This window comes from Phoca vitulina, unplaced genomic scaffold (assembly GCF_004348235.1).
Source record: "Phoca vitulina isolate PV1807 unplaced genomic scaffold, GSC_HSeal_1.0 scaffold5, whole genome shotgun sequence".
Lineage (NCBI taxonomy): Eukaryota > Metazoa > Chordata > Mammalia > Carnivora > Phocidae > Phoca > Phoca vitulina.
This window is the reverse complement of record NW_022589708.1, coordinates 56,234,348-56,256,715: the sequence shown is the minus strand read 5'-3', so window position 1 is coordinate 56,256,715 and position 22,368 is coordinate 56,234,348. Positions and strand designations below refer to the sequence as shown.

The following is a 22,368-nucleotide window of genomic DNA, read 5'->3' as shown; positions in this document are numbered from 1 at the left end:
TAAAAAAAAAAAAAGGAGGGGAGAGAGGGAAAGAGAGATAACATATATTTAGGCAGCTTATTCACAGCATAAAGTCTCATTCAGTCTTATCCTATTTCTTTGAGGGTACTATATTCACCTTGCATTCTGTTGATTACCCTCTGGTTAGCCGGAAAGGGTATGCCTGGTTCCCTAAATATAAGGGATTTTTTTTTTTTTCCTAACATATATTTCTAACATAATGGCTTTATCAAGGAAAATCAACTCCCTTTAGCTATATTTAAATGCTTATTTACCAGTAAGGAAAGCGGTTACCCAATTGACACTTAAAAAAACAAAACAAAACATAATGATAAAGAGTTTTTCCTTCTGACCTACACGATAGGACATCTGTAGACAATTAGAAACACAAAGTCCAATTGTCCATTCACATTTTGAAGGGTGTATAGTGAAGGCCAAATTATTTTAATAGTACTCTGTTGTCCGTTATTTCCTGTCCTGCCAAAATAATGAGGGGAAAATGCCCAGGCAGATTTAGCATGAAATCGAGGTAAAGACTTTTTTCACTATTGTATAATCAATACTGTAGAAACTGCAAAACTCGATTGTCTCCCAGTTACTGAACCTTGCTAAATTTTAAAGAGCCATGAATTTCATCACAAAAATAAAACCCCCCATGTCTTAATTAGCTGGGGAATGAGGAGGAGGAAAGAGAGGATAATAGTCTAAATGCTTTGGGTAAGATGTTTCAGTTTAGAACATGAAAAGGCAATATTCCTAGAATGGTCCGGTTCTCTAGCACACGTCTGTCCACGTTTAGCCTAAGGTATGGTTTTTTAAAATTCTGAGTTCATTTTAAAAAGATAACGTTTAGGAAAATAAATTTAATAGATAAATAACACCAATGCCTCATACTTCTGCATTTAGTGAGAATTTCCCAAGCTATGAATTCCAGATTCAGTGGCTTCTTTGAATAGTCAAATGAATCCCTTCTGAATTGTCCCTTAGCCCCTAAGCTATATCTTAGAAAATAATGATTGCAAGCTTCAGTGAATCAAATTACCATATATTTACTGTTATAATATTGCAAATGTACAGGCAGGCCAAAAAGAAATCATCACAAACATGTCATAAATATTTACTAATTCTTTTTTTATACAGAAATGAACCTAATTATTAAATATTAACATAAATACTCAAACTTAAGTTTTTATGGACCAGTCTAATTTAGTTAGTGAGATAAAAAACAAAATAGAAAATTTCAACTATGACTTAAAACATACTTTTTTCTCACTGGTTTAATCAACATGTTTTTAAGTAATCAAAGGAGAAACTTTAGAGTCATTTCATGCCAGTCCTTCCAGGCAATAAAGGAAGTCTCTAGAAGTGTTTAATGCACATTGGAGACTAATAGATTTTTGTTATTAAGTGTTAGCTGTTAATTTACCTTCAGGATGCAGAAATGACAAGGATTTAAAACATCAGATTAATTCAGGGATTATTAAGCTAGATAATGTTCACTTTCAGAAAATAATATTTAAAAAAACAAAAACAAAGTGTTTTTTAAGGAGTAACCTCTAATGAAAACCAACACGTCTACTGCGTATTGGGTCAAGATGATCTTGGTTAGGGAAGATGTCCAGTGAGACCAGGCCACCCTGTGAAAATGCACACGGTATTCTCATGAGCTACCTTGCTCTGACTCTCAGGTTTTCAAAAACCTAATGTGCTTATACAATTGCTGAAGTCGTATTTTTGTAATAAATGTAGCTCTTTATTTAATTGGAGGAAATGCGAACATTCTGACAGGAAATTCAAGATATTAATTCCCATCATGGGATCACGCTCTTTTTTTGGGAAATGTCTGTTGTATGATTCACTGTGTAACTTTAAGTAAATGTCTTAACCTCTCTGTGCCTATGTAAAAAGAAGTGGCAAGATTAAAAAAATTCAAATTTCCTTGGGATATTGGGAAAATCCATTTATCACAACAGAAATAATGAAGAGATTTTGAAAGACAGATACTTAACTCACTTAGGAATAATGTCAATTTTGATTTCTTAGCAATCAGAAACCTCAATGCCTGTAGTCAGAACTTTTCTAAGAAAAATCAATATGTTCATTTAAACTCAAGACTTTTTCAAGCAACCCCTGGTATGATAAATTACCACCTCCCAATGCTTACTGGATGTCTTCTTCCAGTATAAAACTCTACTTCACACCCTTTCACATATCCACAAACATCTGTCCTACCCCAATGCTCTTCAACAGAATGGATCTTAAACAAGCCATGGATATCCAACTGTCCCACAGAAACTAGAGACGTTAGGAGGTATCTCCGGAGACTACAAATGGAAAAATGATTATGGCAGATACATGAATTTATATCTCCCCTACACCTAGCCCAGAGGTTGGAAGGCTATGGATGAAAATGAAGAAGGGATTTTCCTCAGAAGCAGGCCAATACACCCTCTGTCCATAATCAATGCTCGAATTCAAACTCCCCACACAAACAAACATCTCATGAAAAGAGAATAAAAAATGAGCTGTCTAGTCAGAGCCAGACAATGCACCTTTCAATCGTTATTACTTGTGTCAGGGCTCTGTTAGCTTTTCAGTGGTAAGAGCAGGTTTCTGGATCACAGATACTAAGTTCCCTTACATGGAGGTAAGATCTGGAAGCCACAATTTTCACTGCCTGAGTTGGAGAAAGACAAACTGAAAGAAACCACACAAGGGCTAGAGCACCTCTGGACCCCAGGACGTCAGCATGCATAGGGAACCATGAGGAAACTCACCTTCATTGTGCTCTAACTTGGTGTGCTTTTCTTCACAGGTGTTTGGGAATTATAACATAGGCCATTCACATGGCATCTCTTACCAAATATTCAGCATGCCTTTTCCTTCAGGCATGGTTTGACAGTAAAGGAACCATGTCTCCAAATGTTAATGTGGTTTTAGTGAGTAAAATAAGGGTTAGTCAATACCAGAATGTGCTACTGACCTTCCCTGACTGGCTGTAGGTCCTCCGTGAGGAAACTTCCAGACAGACACTGCCCCTATTTTTGTAACATTCATTCCCTGATTCACTTTTGGCTGTTTGTGCTCTGCCCCAACTTTAATGGGAAAACCACTGCAAGGTGAACCAGGAACTCAACAAACAAACAAACAAAACATGGCCCCTCTCATGAGACACGTCATCTAGAAGAAGACGCAGCAAGCACAGCTGTGTGGTGCTGTTGACAGGGTTGGGGCTTTCATCACACAGAACTGGTTTTCACCCCAGCTCCACCACTCCATAGCCCCATGGCTTTGGGTAAGTAATTCTGAAACTCAAATTTGTCTACGGAATATAGATATGATATCTACCTTGCTGAGTTACTGTCAAGATTATACAAAATAATCCATGTCATGTACCTAGCAGAGTGCCAGGCATATAGTAGGTGCTCAGTAAACGCCAGGGCTTTTTTTCTTTCTCTTACAGAAAGAACACCCAGATACAAAGACTTACAAAGCAACATATGGATTACAGCTACAGCTCTGAGAGTACGAGAGAGACAGAAGTAATTCAAAGTGGCCAAGAAAGTCAGAAAGGTCTAGATCATTCCCCTCAGAAATGACCCTGGAGGGGCCAGCTCCACAGAGCTAGGATTCCTTAAATTCTCTTGCATCTGAAACAACATGGAACTCTATCCTGGCTTCTCATGGATTCAAAAAAGGACATCTCAGTAGATGTTACTTAATGGCTTCTTCATGGAAGGAGGAACAATTGAGTTCCTTTGTTCTCTGCACAATCTCAAATGGCTAGACGAGCCGATCTCTGCATGGCATTGCTTTTTGTTTTATTTTCAGATAACTGTGATATATATAAGATGGTAAGATGGTGTTTTCCAATTTTAGTTCCTCTTAAAAATTAGAGAGGACTTCTTCTTTCTTGCAGACAGCTAAGGTGCTTTTGTTTTTGTTTTTCAGGCTAGTGATGACTCTGGAATACTCACACTTGGAAGAGAAGAGGGTTTACAACTCCATTTAGGATACTCTTTGAGTCTAATGTGAAATTTAAAAATATTTCTTCCAAAATAGCTAAACAGTGCTCAGAGCCTGATAAGCAGAGTGATTTTATCAGCACTTAATTGGCTTAAGGTACTCTGAATGCTTGAGGGGGTGGGTGGGTGGGGAGAAGGTGGCTCTCAATTTTTTTTAACAAGTTGGTTACCATGTAGCTATAAAACAAAAAGTCTCCCAACCAAGTCTAGAATTACTTCAGGCTCTCCAGGGAATTTCTTTCCAACTGATAGCTAAAAATCATTTGACATGGCTACCTACGGTAGCACTACTATTTTAAGCAAAAAGAGATGAAAGATAAATAAGAACGGAATGGAAACTAATCTTTTTTTAGTCTGTGACCTTAAGCAAGGCCAGTCCCCTCTTGTGGTTAAATAACGGCAACTAACTTAATATTCACCAAGGTCAGAAATAAATGCTTTTCTCAAAGACCATGCATGCTCACACAGTTAAAGAACCCAGGCTACAGAGCTGCCCCACCCGCACGTGGCTACTGAGCGTGAGAAATGTGGCTGGTCCAACCTGTGAGATGTTGGCAGTGTAAAATATACACAGGACTTCAAAGACTTAATATGAAAAAATATATATAAAATACCTCATTAACTTTATATTGCATACATGCTGAAATAATATTTTAGCCATCTTGCATAAAATAAAATATATTATTAAAATTAATTTCACTTGCTTTTTTAAAAAATGTGGCTAACAGTGCATTTAAAATTAGATTTGCTAACAGCAATGAGACAACAAAAAGAAATGCAAGGCATCCAAATTGGTAAAGAAGAAGTAAAACCGTCACTATTTGCAGATGACATGATACTCCATATAGAAAACCCGAAAGACCACCAAAAAACTACTAGAACTGATAAATGAATTCAGTAAAGTCTCAGGATAAAAAGTCAATGTGCAGAAATCTGCTGCATTTCTATACACTAATAATGAAGCAGCACAAAGAGAAATTAAGAAAATAATCCCATTTACAATTATACCAAAAATAAGATACCTAGGAATAAACTTAACCAAAGAGGAAAAAGACTTGTACTCTAAAAACTATAAAACATCAATGACAGAAATTGAAGATGACACAAAGAAATGGAAAGACATTCCATGCTCATGGATTAGAAGAACAAATATTGTTAAAATGTCTATACTACCCAAAGCAATCTATATATTTAATGCAATCCCTATCAAAATACCAACAGCAGTTTTCACAGAACTAGAACAAACAATCCTTAAATTTATATGGAACCTCAAAGACTCCAAAATTGCCAATGCAATCTTGGAAAAGCAAAGCAAAGCTGAAGACATCACAATTCCGGACTTCAAGTTACATTACAAAGCTGTAGTGATCAAAACACTATGGTACCCACACAAAAACAGACATATAAATCAATGGAACAGAATAGAAAACCCAGAAATAAGTCCACAATTATATGATCAATTAACCTTTGACAATGCAGATAAGAATATCCAATGGGAAAAAGACAGTCTCTTCAATAAATGGTGTTGGGAAAACTGGACAGTTACATGCAAAACAATGAAACTGGACCACTTTTTTACACCATACACAAAAATTCAAAATGGATTAAATACCTAAATGTGAGACCTGAAACCATAAAAATCCTCAAAGAGAGCACAGGTAGTAAGGTCTGTGACATGAGCCATATCAATATTTTTCTAGATACGTCTCTTGAGGCAAGGGAAACAAAAGCAAAAATAAACTATTGGGACTACATCAAAATAAAAAGCTTCTGCACAGCAAAGGAAACAATCTACAAAACTAAAAGGCAACCTACTGAATGGGAGAAGATATTTGCAAATGACATATCCAATAAAGGGTTAGTATCCAAAATATGTAAAGAACTTATACAACTCAACAGCCCCCCCAAAAATAATCCAATTTAAAAAATGGTCAGAAGACTTGAACAGACATCTCTCCAAAGAAGATGGCCAACAGATAACCAACAGACACATGAAAAGATGCTCAACATCACTCATCATCAGGGAAATGCAAATCAAAACTACAATGAGATATCACCTCACACCTGTCAGAATGGCTAAAATCAAAAACACAAGAAACAACAAATGTTGGTGACAATGTGGAGAAAAAGGAACCCTTGTGTACTGTTCCTTTTTCAGTGGAATGCAAACTGGTGCAGCCATTGTGGAAAACGGTATGGAGGTTCCTCAAAAAAGTTAAAAACAGAACTACTCTATGATCCAGCAATCACACTACTGGGTATTTACCCAAAGAATATAAAATACTAATTCAAAGGGATACATGCACCCCGATGTTTATAGCAGCATTATTTACAATAGCCATATTGTGGAAACAGCCCAAGTGTCCATCGACTGATAAATGGTTAAAGAAGACACAGACAAAGACACACAGACACACACACACACACACAGACACACACACACACACTGGAATATTATTCAGCCATAAAAAAGAATGGAATCTTGCCATTTGCAACAACATGAGTGGAGCTAGAGAGTGTTATGCGGAGTGAAATAAGTCAGGGAAAGACAAATACCACATGTGCAGAATTTTAAAAACAAAACAAATGAGCAAAGGAAAAAGGAGATAGAGAGAAAGAAACAAGCCAAGAAACAGACTCTTAACTATAGAGAACCAATTAATGGTTACCAGAGGGGAGGTAGGTGGGGGGGATGGATGAAATAGGTGATGGGGATTAAGGAGTGCACTTGTCAGGATAAGTACCGGGTGATATATCAAAGTGCTGAATCACCTGAAACTAACACTGTATGTCAACTACATTGGAATTAAGAATGAGTAGAGTAGAGCAGAGTAGGAGAGGAGAGAAGAGAGAATAGAAATAGAATAGAATAGAATAGAGTAGAGTAGAGCAGAGTAGGAGAGGAGAGGAGAAGAGAGAATAGAAATAGAATAGAGTAGAGTAGAGCAGAGTAGGAGAGGAGAGGAGAAGAAAGAATAGAAATAGAATAGAATAGAATAGAATAGAATAGAATAGAATAGAATAAACATTTGCTGCTTGCATTATCTTCCCATCGAACAGTGCTGGGTGAGGGTGTTTCAGCTCAGGCCACGAGTCAGCTACACCACAGCGACCTTCACACACCATCTATCTTGGGTTTTTTCATTTGTAAGATGTCAAGAGCTTGGACTAGATGCTTTTAAAACCCCTATGGCTCTAACATTCTAGGATTCAAGGATTCAACAGTGATTGCTGGTGGAGAAAAGACACCAGAGCCAGCTGATGACAGTGCTAATAAGGAGTTAGTCAACACTAAAGAGTTAGTGTAACAGAAGCAGGGCAGCCTTTGCTAGAGCTGGGCTCTGGACAGGGTGCCTAAGGAAAGTTCAAGGGGTCCCTTACAGCCACCCCACAGCTTGGGGGTCCCAGGGCAGGAGACAGTGCTGTTGTGCCCTTGCCACAGAGCCAGCCCAGCAGCTGACGTGAGCACCTGAGAAAAGCCCTGCTCTGGTGAGGAGCCGGCTCCAGGCTCAGCACACGGGCTGCTCATCACAGAGGAGCTGGTCTGCAGGCCCGGCAGCGCAGCGGATGCGGGGCATGCTGTCGGCTTAAGCCCAGGTTGCGGGGGACAGAAACGTGGCCCGGCTGCCAACAGGTTCCAGCAGACTGACCTCACTTGTGTGCCACCCAGCTGTGGGAGCCCAAGAAGCAGCAAAACCCACACTGCGATTCATAATGTGTTAGTAAGACTTAATCCAAATTCTAGCAGACCTGGATTTTGTGGTTTATCAGACTCCTTAAAGAAGTATTTTTTAAAAGGGGCGCCTGGGTGGCTCAGTTGGTTAGGCAACTGCCTTCGGCTCAGGTCATGATCCTGGAGTCCCGGGATCGAGTCCCGCATCGGGCTCCCTGCTCAGCGGGGAGTCTGCTTCTCCCTCTGACCCTCCTCCCTCTCATGCTCTCTGTCTCTCATTCTCTCTCTCTCAAATAAATAAATAAAATCTTTAAAAAAAAAAAAAAGAAGTATTTTTTAAAAAAGAAAAAATGTGTATAACTAGTAGTTTTTTTTTAATTTTTTAACGATTTTATTTAATTATTTGAGAGAGCAAGAGCAGGGGGAGGAGCAGAGGGAGAAGCAGACTCCCCTACTGAGCAAGGAGCCCGACTCGGGGCTCAATCCCAGGATCCCGAGATCGTGACTTGAGCCAAAGGCAGACGCTTTAATGACTGAGCCACCCAGGAGCCTCGGAAGTTTGCACTTCTTGATCCCATTCATCTATTTCACTCATCCACCTGCCCCCATCCCCTCCGGCAACTGCCGGTTGTTCTCTGTTACTTATGAGTCTGTTTTTGGTTTTTTGTTTTTTTCTATTTTTTTTTGGTTTCCACATATAAGTGAAACCATATGGCATCGGTCTTTCTCTGACTTATTTCATACCCTCTAGGTCCATCTATGTTGTCACAAATGACAAGATTTCATTCTTTTTTATGGCTGAGTAATATGCCGCGGTATATTTGTGTGTGTGTATATATATATATATCTTCTTTATCCATTCATCTATCGCATCTATCACATCTATCCCCAACATCTTCTTTATCCATTCATTTATCGATAGACACTTGAGTTGTTTCCATATCTTGGCTATTGTAAATAATGCTGCAATCAACATAGGTATGCATGTATCTTTTCGAATTAGTGTTTTGGCATTTTTTGGGTAAATACCCAGTAGTGGAATTACCAGATCATATGGTAATCCTATTTTTAATTTTTTGAGGAATTTCCATACTGTTTTCCATAGTGGCTGCATGAATTGACATTCCCACCAACGGTGTGGGAAGATCCCCTTTTCTCCACATCCTTGCCAATACTTGTTATTTTTTGTCTTTTTAATACTGGCAATTCTGACTGGTGTGAGGTGTTATTGTGGTTCTGATTTGCATTTCCCTGATGATTAGTGATATTGAGCATCTTTCCTTGTGTCTGTTGGCCATCTGTATGTCTTCTTTGGAAAAACGTCTATTCAGGTCCTCTGTCCATTTTTTATTCAGAATTTTTTTTTTTTTTGGTGTTGAGTTGTAGAAGTTCTTCATATATTTTGGATATTACCTCCTTATTGAATAAATAATTTGCAGATACATTCTCCCATTCATTAGGTTGCTTTTTTGTTTTGTTAATAGTTTCCTTTGCTGTGCAAAAGCTTTTTATTTTGGTGTAGACTCGATAATTTATTTTTGCTTTTGTTTTCCCTTGTCTAAGGAGACATATCCATAAATATATCATTAAGGCTATTCGATGTCCAAGAGATTACTGCCTATGTTTTCTTTTAGGAGTTTCATAGTTTCAGATCTCACATTTATGTCTTTAATTCATTTTGAGTTTATTTTTGTGTATGGTCTAAGAAAGTGGTCCAGTTTCATTCTTTTACATGTAGCTGTCTAGTTTTCCTAATACCATTAATTGAAAAGACTGTCTTTTCCCCATTGTATATTCTTGCCTCCTTTGTCATAGATGAACTGACCATTTAAGCATGGGTTTATTTCTGGGCACTCTATCCTATTCCACTGATCTGCGTGTCTGTTTCTGTGCCAGTACCATACTGTTTTGATTACCAAGCTTTGTCATATATCTCGAAATCTGGGATTATGATACCTCTGGTTTTGTTCTTCTTTCTCAAGATTGCTTAGCTATTTGAGAAGACCCCTGCATCTTTATAACCAATTCCAATTTTGGTGCGAGCTAATTGGAATGGGTTTCAGATACCACTATCACATAAGTCCTGAAGAAGACACTCTTTCTTGACCTTTAATGCCTTTATACAGCAATAATGCATTTCTATACTAAAACCAAGGCTGATACAAATATGACATGGGTGCTGTCACTTTCCCAGCCAACTCCCCATGCAGACATGATGAAGGGGTCACAGCACTCCCTATCTGGGCCTCACAAGTCATCATCATAGTGTTCCACGTGGCCCCAAAGAAATTAACTGGAGTTGGCACACAAGAAAAAGGTTATTGGCCATCAATGTTCTAGACTCAGGTGCACACTTACAAACCCATATCCACCCATCCATAAGGTTTGCTTTTTTTTTTTTTTTTTTTTCTTTTTCTCTGGGGATTTGGCCACATTTTAGAGTTCATCAACTTGGGGCAATGGTTACTAAAACCCTTACAGAATCAGAGCACTCTGTTCTTTCTGAATTAATTATTTATATTCACAAAGTATGGCCTACTAACTTATTTGTACATTACTCTGCCAGTTTATCCGTAATTTGTCACAAATTTATATGCAATCTGAAAAAAAAAAATGATCTAACAACCACAGGATAACCTGCAAACTTCAGGAACTGTAAATCCTGCGAACTTCAGGAAGTGTAAACTACCGGAAACCTGTCAATTGCAGGAACTGTGTCTGCCACGGCAAAGCCAAGAGTGTTCCTCCCCCCACTTAATGTCTTTATCACACAGCCTCCCTGTCCAACTGCAGCAAAAAGTCTTTCTGACTACCTTGATAGACTAGGACTAGTAAACAAACAAAAAGGGCATCTTAAAAATCAGTAACATACCAACTCCATCAACTGTTTGAGCTGACCTATCTCTTCTGGCAGCGATCCAAGTTTGTTGTTACTTGCGATTAAGACTTTGAGAGGCAGACCACACAGGCAGGCAGGCAGGGTAGACAGCTGATTTCGACTGCAAAGACAATACCAGAACACAGGTGAACATACAACTTCATGCTGTTGCTGAATGGCTTGTGAGTCAGCAAGAAGAAAGGAGCAATCCGAGAAGGCATTTTACAAATATAAAAGGTCCAGGGGCGCCTGGGTGGCTCAGTTGGTTAAGCGACTGCCTTCGGCTCGGGTCATGATCCTGGAGTCCTGGGATCGAGTCCCGCATCGGGGTCCCTGCTCAGCAGGGAGTCTGCTTCTCCCTCTCCCGCTCCCCCCTCTTGTGCTCTCTCTCTCTCAAATAAATAAATAAAAATTAAAAAAAAAAATCTTACAAATATAAAAGGTCCAGTAAAGTTTCTGCATTTGTCATAAATCCCAAGTACAGAAGATAATAAAATATATTTCTAAGAAAGGCAGAGGCCCCTGGGTGACTAAGGCGCTTGGGTGTCTGACTCTTGATTTCGGCTCAGGTCCTGATCTCAGGGTCCTGGAATGGAGCTCAGCAGAGAGTCTGCTTCTCTTTCTCCCTCTCCCTCTGCCCCTCCCCTGACTCTGGCACGTGCTCTAAATAAATAAATAAATAAATAAATAAAATCTATATTAAAAAAAAAAAAGAAAGGCATAGGCAGTTCCGTGGGAAACAACTTTTTCCAGCACAAGGAACCCCATCAAACCCCTGCAGAAGCTGAGTCCTTGGCCAGCCAGGAGGCAGATGGGCATCGCGCCCTGTGCCACCAACAGCAACAGGAAGCTGGTGCCAACTGTTCTCTTCCTGACAATGTGAGCAGGAAGCTCAGCAAGATCCAAGCACCATGAAGGCATCCTCCCGTCCATGTGAGTAGTGATGGGGAAGATCGTTTTGCTGCAACTTATAAAAGCCCTCCAGCCTGATTTCCAACATTTTGATTCTGCTTCTTTTTGCTAACACAAGAGCCACTGTGGTTAAGGTCAATTTGGGTGTCTGCAAGGGAGCTAATTAAAAGAAGAAAAAAGCTGGGACGCCTGGGTGGCTCAGTCAGTTAAGCATCTGCCTTTGGCTCAGGTCATGATCCCAGGGTCCTGGGATTGAGCCCCGCATGGGGCTCCCTGCTCAGCGGGGAGTTCCCTCTCCATCTGCCCCTCCCTCAGCTCATGCTCTCTCTCGCTCTCGCTCTCTCTCAAATAAATAAATAAATAAAATCTTAAAAAAAAAATAAAAGAAGAAAAAAGTAAAGCTGGCCTTCTGGCAAAAGTGAAGCTGGAGCTTCGAAGGGTTCAGTTTCACAGAGTACCCAGAAACTGCTCACATTCAGTTTCACAGAGGACCCAAAAGTCTGCATCCAGGTCTCACTTCTGCTTTGGATGAAGAGGTTTTCTACTAAGAAGTGTCTGAACTTCCTATCATCAATGCTTAGTTTTTCTGAGAAATGGGAAAATAATGGATAAGTGAAATCCATGAACCATCTTATGTATGTTAGCCATTTATTTCAAACTCCTCTCCCACAAAAAGCCCTTTCCCTGCCATCAAGTAAGGAGATAGATGGTTTTCAGTTTCCCTGCCTTTCTTTCCCCACCATTCTGCTGATGAAGCCAATGACCAGGCTGTGAAATATCTAAAAATCTATTTGTCAACTATTTAGAACTTCTTTTGTGTATGTGCACACATGTACGAAGTTTCCAAGGTTGTGGTACACTGTGCATGTATTTATGGGCACACATAAATCAGTGTGTGTGAGAGGAAGGGACAGACAGCCTGAAAACACACCAAAATGTTATCAGTAGTCCTTTGAGGGGGATTAGGTACAATGAATGTCTTTTTATTTTCTTCCTTACACTTCGCTGAATTTTCCAAAATTCCTACAATGTGCTTTTATAATTAAGAAATAAATATCACGGGGCGCCTGGGTGGCTCAGTCCGTTAAATGTCCAACTCTTGGTTTCAGCTCAGGTCACGATCTCAGGTTTGTGGGATGGAGCCCTGCACGGGGCTCAGCGCTCAGCGGGGAGTCCGCTTCTTTTCCTCTGCACCCCCTACTTGCGTGCTTTCTCGTGCGCTCTCCCTCTCACTCTCTCTAAAATAAATAAATAAATCTTAAAAAAAGAAATAAATAACAGTATAAAAAGATAAACTTCATCTGCATACTGGTTATATGGGTGTTTCTATTTATGAAAATTCACTGAGATGTATAATTATGAGCTGCGTACTTTTCTGTATGTATTATATTTCAGTTAAAGGTTTTACTCCCCTACTTCCCCATATGAGGAGGTGGGAATCATATGGCTAAATAAAGGGCATCTCTAACTGATGGGCTGAGAAAGAGCAGGTGTTATACTCTGGAAAGAACCTTTCTAGGGGCTCCTGAGTGGCTCAGTTGGTTAAGTGTCTGCCTTTGCCCCTTGCTCAGTGGGGAGTCTGCTTCTCCCTCTCCCTCTGCCCCTCCCCCCTCACTCATGCTCTCTCCCTCTCTCAAATAAATAATAAAATCTTAAAAAAAAAAAAGAACCTTTCTAATGTGGGTGCTCCCCTGTAACTACCCTGATATCTCTTCTGCTCCAGGTACCCAATGCCTGGGTTTTAGCAAGAAAAGATACAGTCAACCTTCCCTCCATTGCCCAGATCTGCAAAGAAAGCTATTTCCAGAAAGGAGCAGGAAAGAGAGAGGTTTCTCTAAGAGGGTCCAGCAGAGGGAGGGAGGAGACTGAAAGCCCTATGGGGGCAGACGGGGTCCCTGGCACTGGAAGGACCAGCTGGCTCTTCATGTCCGCCTCGTTAGAGTAACAGGTGAGAATAAGGGTGATGGGCATGCCCTCGCACTTTCTCCTGTCTCTGAGGGCAGTGGAAGGGGAATGAGGGCTACCAGCCTATCTTCCAGCCTCTGATATCCACCCACAGGAGCCCCGTGGGGCTATTCTGACTGGTTGACAGGGACTTTCTGGTGCTCTGATGAGAGAGCTTTCTCCAAGCTCCATAAAAAGCTCCTTAGACACTATCTCCGGAAAAGAGAATGAAGTTTACTAAAAGGTGGCAAGTAAATAACTTGGAATGTAATTTGTGGTTATAAAATATTTATTAATATGTAATTTCGTAAAGTGAGGATTGGTTACTTAAAATGTTAATAAGGCAAATTTTTTTTTTTTATTTTGAAGCCATATTTAAACTTCCTTTTGAAGAGAAAATAAGGAAACAAAGATTAGTATTTTCAAAAATTTCTACATTCCTGTTTTCATAGAATTAACAGTTCCAGTTGAAGATTCTTCCTGTGTTTCTTTGCTTGGAAACTCAGATTTAAACTATTCCCAGTCTCACCGTAATGCAGGCATCTCATCAGATTAACAGATATTGAACCAAGAGAGCACTTATCACACCATTTAAGCAACACAATGAAGGCTCTGCTCATTCAGAAGCACAGTATTAGATTACATGGGATTATGCTCATGGGAATTCTAGGACAGGTACTAATTTAAAATAAGCATTTTAAATTTAAACTGTTAGTATTAATTTTAAACTTAAGCATAATTAAATGTAAGCATGATTTCTTTGATGGGGGTACAAGCTTTTTATGCTAAAATTGCTGATGGAATAGCCTGTTTCTGTATGCCCCACGATATACTGTGGTTAGTCACCTGTAGATAAATCCAGATGCCAGAACTTTAGTTATGATTCAGCATGCTACAGATCTGGGTCACATTTCTTCAATTTCATTGATCTAGTCTCTCGGGCTCGACTTCATATATTTTATCACAGGATGTTCCTGTATGACTTGTAATTTCCCCAATAGAAAAAGGAAATACACATGCACACAAAAACCCATTAGCTATCCAGCAAATATTTATAAAGAACAGGAGAAACTCCATTCCCTTTAATCCTCTACCCACTAAAGACCACATGGGTAGCCTGAGTTTTTTGAAACCACTCATCTGGTAGCAATTTTTCTCAAGCAAATAAGTGCCTCAGGCCGCAAACAACTATCTTGCTCCCCACTTGTCTCCTGCTGGCCTCTGTGCTAAAAACGGGCCCTCTGCAGAAAGAGTGTTTAAAATAAGGCCATATAGTGTCTGATAAAGTAAGGGCCAACATTTATTTTCAAATCTACCCAGGAAGATCCATCTGAAAGCAAAATTTAAAAAAAAATTTTTTTTAACTTTAACATTACAAAAGATTAAATTAGTGGGGGGAAAAAGGGCCACTCATTCAGAAGCAGAAATTACAGATTTGGTCATGGCAGCCTGAGCCTTCCTGCCCAGCATCTCTTGTCACTCTCCCTGCCCAGTCTGGGTGGAGGCTGATGGCACAGGGAGGGAGGAGGAGGGACGGGAAGGCCTTAGGTTTTTACCGGGCCGTGTTTATTGCTAATGCTTTCTCTTCCATCGTTCTCAACTGAATGATTCCCTACTAGATTTACTGGTCTATCTCCTCATGTCAAGATGAAACAAGACAGCTCAACATAATTTGAACACTTTTGATAGCTTTAGTTTACAGGATAAATTTCTCTTGGCTTCAAGTACCCACTACCCCTCACTTAACCTAATCCCTCAATTAAGGAATTTGCAAACCAAGTCACTTCCGTATGCTTTCACTGTTAGAGAGTCTTAATTTAATGTGTTTTGACGATGGCACTTGTTAATATCCATGTTTTCAGACTTAATGGTGGTATTTAACATTATTTGTTATTGGTTTTATCAGAAAGTTATCTTCCCTAAAGCATGTGATGATAAAAAAAAATTACTATATTCTTAGATGTGATTTTATTATCAGGGTATCATATATTTTTTGTTGTTCTACTGGAAGAGTGAATGGGTTCTTTTTAGTGTATGGGTTCATGTAATAATTGAGGGTAGAACTCAGCAGAAAATTAATTTATAGGAAGACTTCTATAACATAGTCACCTATTCAGCTAGTGAAAAGGTCACCAACTGCGGACTTAGAAGGCCTGGTTTCAAATCTTGTCTCTGCCACAAACATTTAGTTTAGGTTTTGTTGTCCTTAAAACATACATAATAATACTTACCTAACATGAGACATGAGATTATGGATGCAAAAGTGCTCAGCCCAACATTAAATCTCTACATAAAGATGAAACCATACCCGACTGCTAATGTGGCAAAAGCAGTAGGGACGTGACCAAAAAAAAGAGAGTACGTGTGCTTAGCTCGGTTTTAGCTACTTATTTTATTTCCCAACTGCTAAAATTTCAGCCACTTTTAAAATATGGTTTCATGTTCCATTCATTGAAAACATATACCACTTACACATAAAAATGAGGCGTGCTGGGTAGGACCAGGCTGGGCTCTACGATTTCAGGCTAATAGAAACCAAGGTAACTACGACCGGTCTGGAAAACCTACCTAGCCTAGCACCTACAAGCACATGAACGACTTTCTCTCCCCTACCTTCTCCAAATGCCAGGTTCCTACTATGTCTCTGGGAAAACATGAATACCCAGGAGTCACCATCTTCATTTACTGTTTGGTTTCCAAAGAGTAACAGAAATAATGACGTGAGATCATTAACCATCCCAAGCCTATTCAGAAAATGTCCCAGCTCACATCTAAAAAGCCACAGAGAAAGCAGGGCAGGTTTCATGGTGTGGATGCCCCGGGCTCCCCCTCTATGAGTCTCGGCCCGGGGAAGGAGCAAACAAGTATGCGGTAGTTATTGCTCCTGTTTGTGTGAAGAGTTTGTCTGGGCTTGGGGTGTGATGACCTCCAGTAAACAGCGGTTATTTTGCTTTAACCAACCAAGCAAGTTTCCTTTCAAAGGATACCTCACCTCATTTTGTGTTTATGCTGTTTTTTTCTTTTTTCGTTTTTCTTTTTTGCATACCCTGTTCGCCTTTCATTCAAGGCAGAGTAACATTTTTATGGTTTTCTTTTTTTTTATTTTGCATATGACACTTGGCTGTTAATTGTCTTTACACACACACATCAGTGAACAATATCTATAGAGAACCATTTCCTTTTTCCTGCTGGCTCCATTCTGAAAAACCCACCATGGCAAAATGTCTCACCCTCACTTCCCCTGATGACAGAGTACTTCCCCTTATCGCCAGCCAGCCCCCTGCATTCCCACCATCAGCAGATGCCTGAGACACTTCCCAACAACCACCAGAGCCCTGCTTCAAGTTGCCTGGGATATGTTGGCGGACTGTAATGTTATAAATACAAATTACATGAATATCATTTTCATCATGTTTTACACGCAATCTGCAAAGCAGTCATGAGACTGAGATTTCGGGCATGCACAACATCTGGGCACTCACGCTGAAACTGAACTTTGAAAGCAGTTATGCTGTCTACAGCTTGAGGCTGGCCATCACCTGGAAACTTAAAATGTTTCAAGACCAGAAACACAGAATCATCCTTCCACCTAAATCGTGAACCGGTTGTTGAACACTATCCATTTCACATTCTACACACGTGAAGGCCATGTCTGGAGAAGCCAAAGGGTCAGCTTCAGAAAAGAGAACTAAAAGAGAGCAAGAAGCAAAAAGCAAGCGTCCACAGCAGCTCAGGATTCAGGCCAATGGCTGCACCAGCCGTTCTGCTGTGCATTTTCGCGTGCATACCTGCACCATATTTGGCCACTACAACTGAACCCGGTTCCCACAATAACAGCCTATCAGTCTCCTCCTAAGCATAAATAAAGCCTTGCTTAAAATACTCCACTTTTTTATACTCTCCACGGCCGGCAACCACCACGGCCGATGTCTGTAATTAGATTTCAAAGTGTAATTGTTGATAACTCGCCCCTTCTCAGTTCAGTTACTTCCTATCCTTTCTTCTCAGAGCGCATCAATTCTAAAAGGACAAGGCTCTAAAAACTGTGACTTTAAATTTCCTCTTTAATAGTTTCTCATGACCTTCCTTCACTCTAAAATGGAGCTAAGTGTTCAAAATCAAGGAAGCACTGGCTGTTCAAAGAGAACGCAGTATCAGATGCCAGCAAGAATATTAATCTGCCAAACACCTCCAGAAGCAAGAATGTGGATTTGGGGTTTTAAGTATTAAGACTGTAAGGGCGTCTGAGTGGCTCAGTCGGTTAAGCGTCGGACTCTTAATCTCAGCTCAGATCTCGATCTCAGGGTTGTGAGTTCAAGCTCTGCATTGCAGCTACTTAACAAAATAATAAACAAAATAAAAAGTATTAAGACTGTAGAGGCCTGAGCCCGATGTCTCAAAAAACACCACTGTGCAAAACATCGTTGCTGGCACATAGGGAAACTACCGCTCAATGGCTAAGAAAGATGTACTGGCACTGAAGGTAATTCTCCCACTTTTTGGAGCCTTGTTCCAGGTAAAATGGACACTAGCTTCCTATTATCAGGCAAGGATGCCTACATTATCCACCTTCTCCTCCACGGGACTCCACCAAGCCAAAATGTTACTTTAACATTTTTCCTCCACCTAAAGAGATATCCATACTGACTTAAAGGAGAACAGGCTGCCCAGATCAACTTCCACCCAGGGACACTGAGTGAATACAAAATATTCATAATAAAATTTAAGATGCCTGAACATTTTTTAACATTTTTATCTATCATTTAAAGATGTATGTCTCGGGGTGCCTGGGTGCCTCAGTAGTTAAGCGTCTGCCTTCGGCTCAAGTCATGGTCCCAGGGTCCTGAGATCGAGCCCTGCATCGGGCTCCCTGCTCAGTGGGAAGCCTGCTTCTCCCTCTCCCACTCCCCCCTGCTTGTGTTCCCTCTCTCGCTGTGTCTCTCGCTATCAAATAAATAAAATCTTTAAAAAAAAAAAAAAAGATGTATGTCTCTCCATTTATTTCTAGGAATTTTTGAATGCAGACGGAATTGCATGAATATAAATCTATATACATCCTCTTTTTCCTACTTACCCTTCCAAGGAAATGAGTCTTCAGAGAGCTCCTATCATGTAACTTGACAGCCTATAATAACAAAGTTCCATTTAACTACTCTGATACTTTTACAAATCAGCACCATATCCACGTTACTAACAATACTAGAAAATCCACTCACTTTACTAGATCTTTTGCACTCTTTTTCTTAACCCATATTGCAATAGATATGATAGATAGCATACCACAAAACCTGATTCAACAATTCAAGAAACATTTCTTGGGTAGTTATGACATATAAAGCACTGTGCTAGGTAGGCACTTAGACAACTACTATTTTATTTATATTCACAACAATCATGTAATATAAGCATTAAGCCCCCAAACTTTCAGATGCAAAAATTGATGTTGTTCAGAGAGTTTAAAGAACTTGGTCCAAGTTGCCTAGCTAGTGAGTTGCTCTGTGCTGTGTGGTTTGAAACCAGGTAGGTCAGGCTTCATGTTAATGTCTGTGATCTTCCTCAATACAACACAGCCTATTTTCATTGACTTTGGAATAAAAAGTGATGGAAACCAGGAAAACAGTAGGAGGAGGACCCCAAATTCCAAGCAGGAGGCAATGAAATGGTAGACTGGTCGTTCAATGATTAATTTCTATGAAAAAGGATGGAGGACAGGGTCAAAAATAATTTCTGAGATTCCAAGCTAGGGGGCTGAAGAAAAATGGGAGCATGGACAGGAACAAGGATGCTAATTTGGGAAAGAAGAAAATGAGCTTAGTTTAGCAGATGCTGAATTTTGAGGAGTCAATAAGCCTCTAAGAGGAACTGAATTTTAGGCAATTGGGAAAATGAGGACGAATGTCCAAATGACTCAAGGGGAGAGAGGATATATTTGAGACACCCGAGGCATGGGTCTGAGCGAGAAGATTTAAGGACCAAAGATTGAGCTTTGGGGAATTCTAGTGATAAGGTGAAGAAAGAGAAAGAACATCCAGACAGGGGAATAAAGAAGAAACAGAAAGACACAGAAAAGCAAGCAGGAAAGCCTGTGACCAAATCCAAGAAGGACAGTGCCCATGGTGTCAAATGCTGACAGGAAGCCAATTATTTTTCTACACTACTGAGTGCCTGCTCTGCTCAAGAACCTGTTCTAAACTCTGAGAAAATATGAAATGGATATGAATTCTAAAACTTAGCCCTTCACAGGATTAGGCAACATTTCTCTGAGCTGATGTCCCATTTGAACATCAGACATTTATTTTAAAAATTCTGTAGCAGCAGGTATTTCCTATTGGGTTTCTCGAGACATAAGATGAAAGATTAATGACTCTTAGCAAATAAAGTGAGACTTCCTTTATGGATGCTCTCCTGTAAGAAGGAGTGAAGGATGCCAGGCTCATCCTAACAACTGTAAACAAGTGTCTGCAGACTTTGGGCCCCACTGTCAACTGCTCAAAGGTTGCGTCTGCCGAAGATTCTAGGCTGTTCTCTCCTCTCAGGACGGAGGTCACAGCGGTCTCTCCCTGGGCCTAAAGTGCGGGGGGAAGGGGCCACAACTCCTAACAGGTCACTTACGTTCCCTGAAGGTCACCCATTCGAATGCCTGGCCAAACAAAGGTACACGTGCTGCACTCAGAGCACATGCTCTGCCTCTTCAATCCTGCTCCACCACCCACCTGCCCGCACACAAACAGCCTCTCACAGTCTCTGGGACACAGGCTATGGAAGAAGAGTTTCACAATTCCCAGTGAATACCATTGCTTATTTTTTTTCTTCTTCTTATAGTCCTGTTCAAATAGTTCATAAAGCTGCACAATTCTTGCAAGCAGTGATATAAATGAAATTACTTAGTATATGAGGAAAATAGCAAGTGACTTTGAAATGGGAAAAATCACCGCTTGGGGTCTCACCTAATATACCCTTCTAGGTTATCTCTGCCTTTCATCGTCTTTGAGTCTTTTTACAGCCCTGTAACTTGTTGTAAAACTGAAAACTGACAGTAAGGCAAATAATTTTTGTGCACAGAAGCACAGACAAATTGTGATGAGTGTGGTGGAACTGTGAATGATGACAGCCCTCTTGCAACTATTCATAAATTCATTTCAGCCCCCCCACTAGGGTGTGGGCATGTGCGTGTGCATTCAGGCGCACTGAATTCTCCCTTAAACAGGCTATAACATCTTACTGGCTCCTTTGTTAATTAATGAATTATATACATTATATATTTGATGGATGTTATATTTGTATGAGAGTCCTGATTTTACATTTTTTAAAGAATTACCCTTTGACGGGTGATTATTTCAACTATAAGGATGTGGCATTTCAACAATAAAATTTCAGTACAGACAATTTAAAGACTCTTTCAGCTGTTTCAGACTTCTGGTCAAGGTCATTCTTTTCTTCATTATATAATATTGAGCTCTCAGAACCTCTGAAAAAAATCCTCTCATCACCTACAAAAAAAGTTCAATCCTATAAAGAAAGAAGCTGGGGAAAAGGAAAAAAAATCTTATAAGCAAATGTCACAAAATATTAACAAATGTTTGAGTACTGGTGAATGATTGATATATTGTTTGTACTTTGCACTATTTAATTTTTTCTCAAAAGAAACTGCATATTTTACTTGATAGCTAATAAATAATAAACAAACAAATAAATATACATATATACATTAAAGTACTAAATAAAAAATAAATCAACTTGGATGGCAGCTCTGTGTAACACACTTTATGCTTTAGTGTTTCCTGGGCCCTTCTGTCTTCTACTTATATTTCATTTTTCCCTTCAATACATCTAGTCCATACAGATTACTTGGCCACTGAATATAACATCATGAAGGAACATACTTTTTAACCTCATCCTTTTTTAGGCATGAGGTCAGTTCTTAAAGGAGTCAGTGGATGATAAAAATTCTTCTAAATTAGTGTTTACAAACTGATGTCCTGGAAGGCACCATTCTGGGAGATGCTAATAGGTAGGCCTCACAAAAAAAGGGGGAAGAGTTCTGTGTTGTTTGGATACACACAGTGCAGATTAGTACAATACATGGTTTGTTTTTTGTGGGTTTTTTTTTTTTTTAAGTAGACCTATATCCAACAGAACATTTTTCTATAGAATATACTTTGGGGAAACAATGTTTTACTTACTCCTTAATTGATCCAATGGCATCACCGAGGTTAGAAAAAAACAACTTTTTTCTCCTATGGAGTCTGGCAGGTAAGTTTTCTCTGGATCTATTATTCTCTATTCATGAACAGATGAATTAATCACTGAGTAGAAGGGGTCAATTTTCTTATGTTATTTTCACATTCCTTTCTGCCTTGGCTTGCCAAATGGAGTATCAGAAAAACACTGCCTGATTTCATGGGGTTAAGGTAGATATGCTTAGATTAATAGATAACATAGTTCCACATGATCCAACTCTGAAAGTGACCCAAATCTTCTGGTTATTTTCTCACTGTTCAAAGAGATTATCTCATTCCACCTGTCCTGACAGTCCATCTGGTCCAGAGAGTGTAAAGGTGTTCTAAGAAATGGCAAGAGATAAAAAAAAAAAAAAGTCCCACAGAATCAATTGCTCGCATCACAAGTATACCCTTTGTTGTCTAAACACTTAATCCCTTGAATGCTTCTAGATAAAGAACCACAGAGTATGTATTTATTCTTGACTTAATTTATCTACCTGGGAAAAGTGCGATTTAGGATTATCACGCATGCTCAAATTCTTGGCTACATTATTTTATCAAGATTTTGCCTCACTGAGCTCTCAGAGCACAAGCATTCTTTTCAGAAGTAGGATAATATTTTTTAACATCATATTCTACAGTTTTCCAGCTATGACAGCATACGTTTTGTTTTTTTTTTTTACTTTTGAAAATGAAGCCATGCATTTAGATTTG

The 22,368-nt window shown here is 39.6% G+C and overlaps 1 protein-coding gene across 5 annotated transcripts in view; it reads right to left on the bottom strand.

Annotated features, from left to right (window-relative positions):
• LRCH1 (leucine rich repeats and calponin homology domain containing 1) overlaps positions 1-22,368 on the bottom strand; it is a 191,298-nt gene that overhangs the window by 67,516 nt on the left and 101,414 nt on the right. For all 5 annotated transcript variants that reach the window (XM_032403014.1, XM_032403017.1, XM_032403013.1 and 2 more), the window contains exon 3: positions 10,571-10,697. In XM_032403014.1, the coding sequence (XP_032258905.1) occupies positions 10,571-10,697 (127 nt within the window). The remainder of the gene's footprint in view (positions 1-10,570; positions 10,698-22,368) is intronic.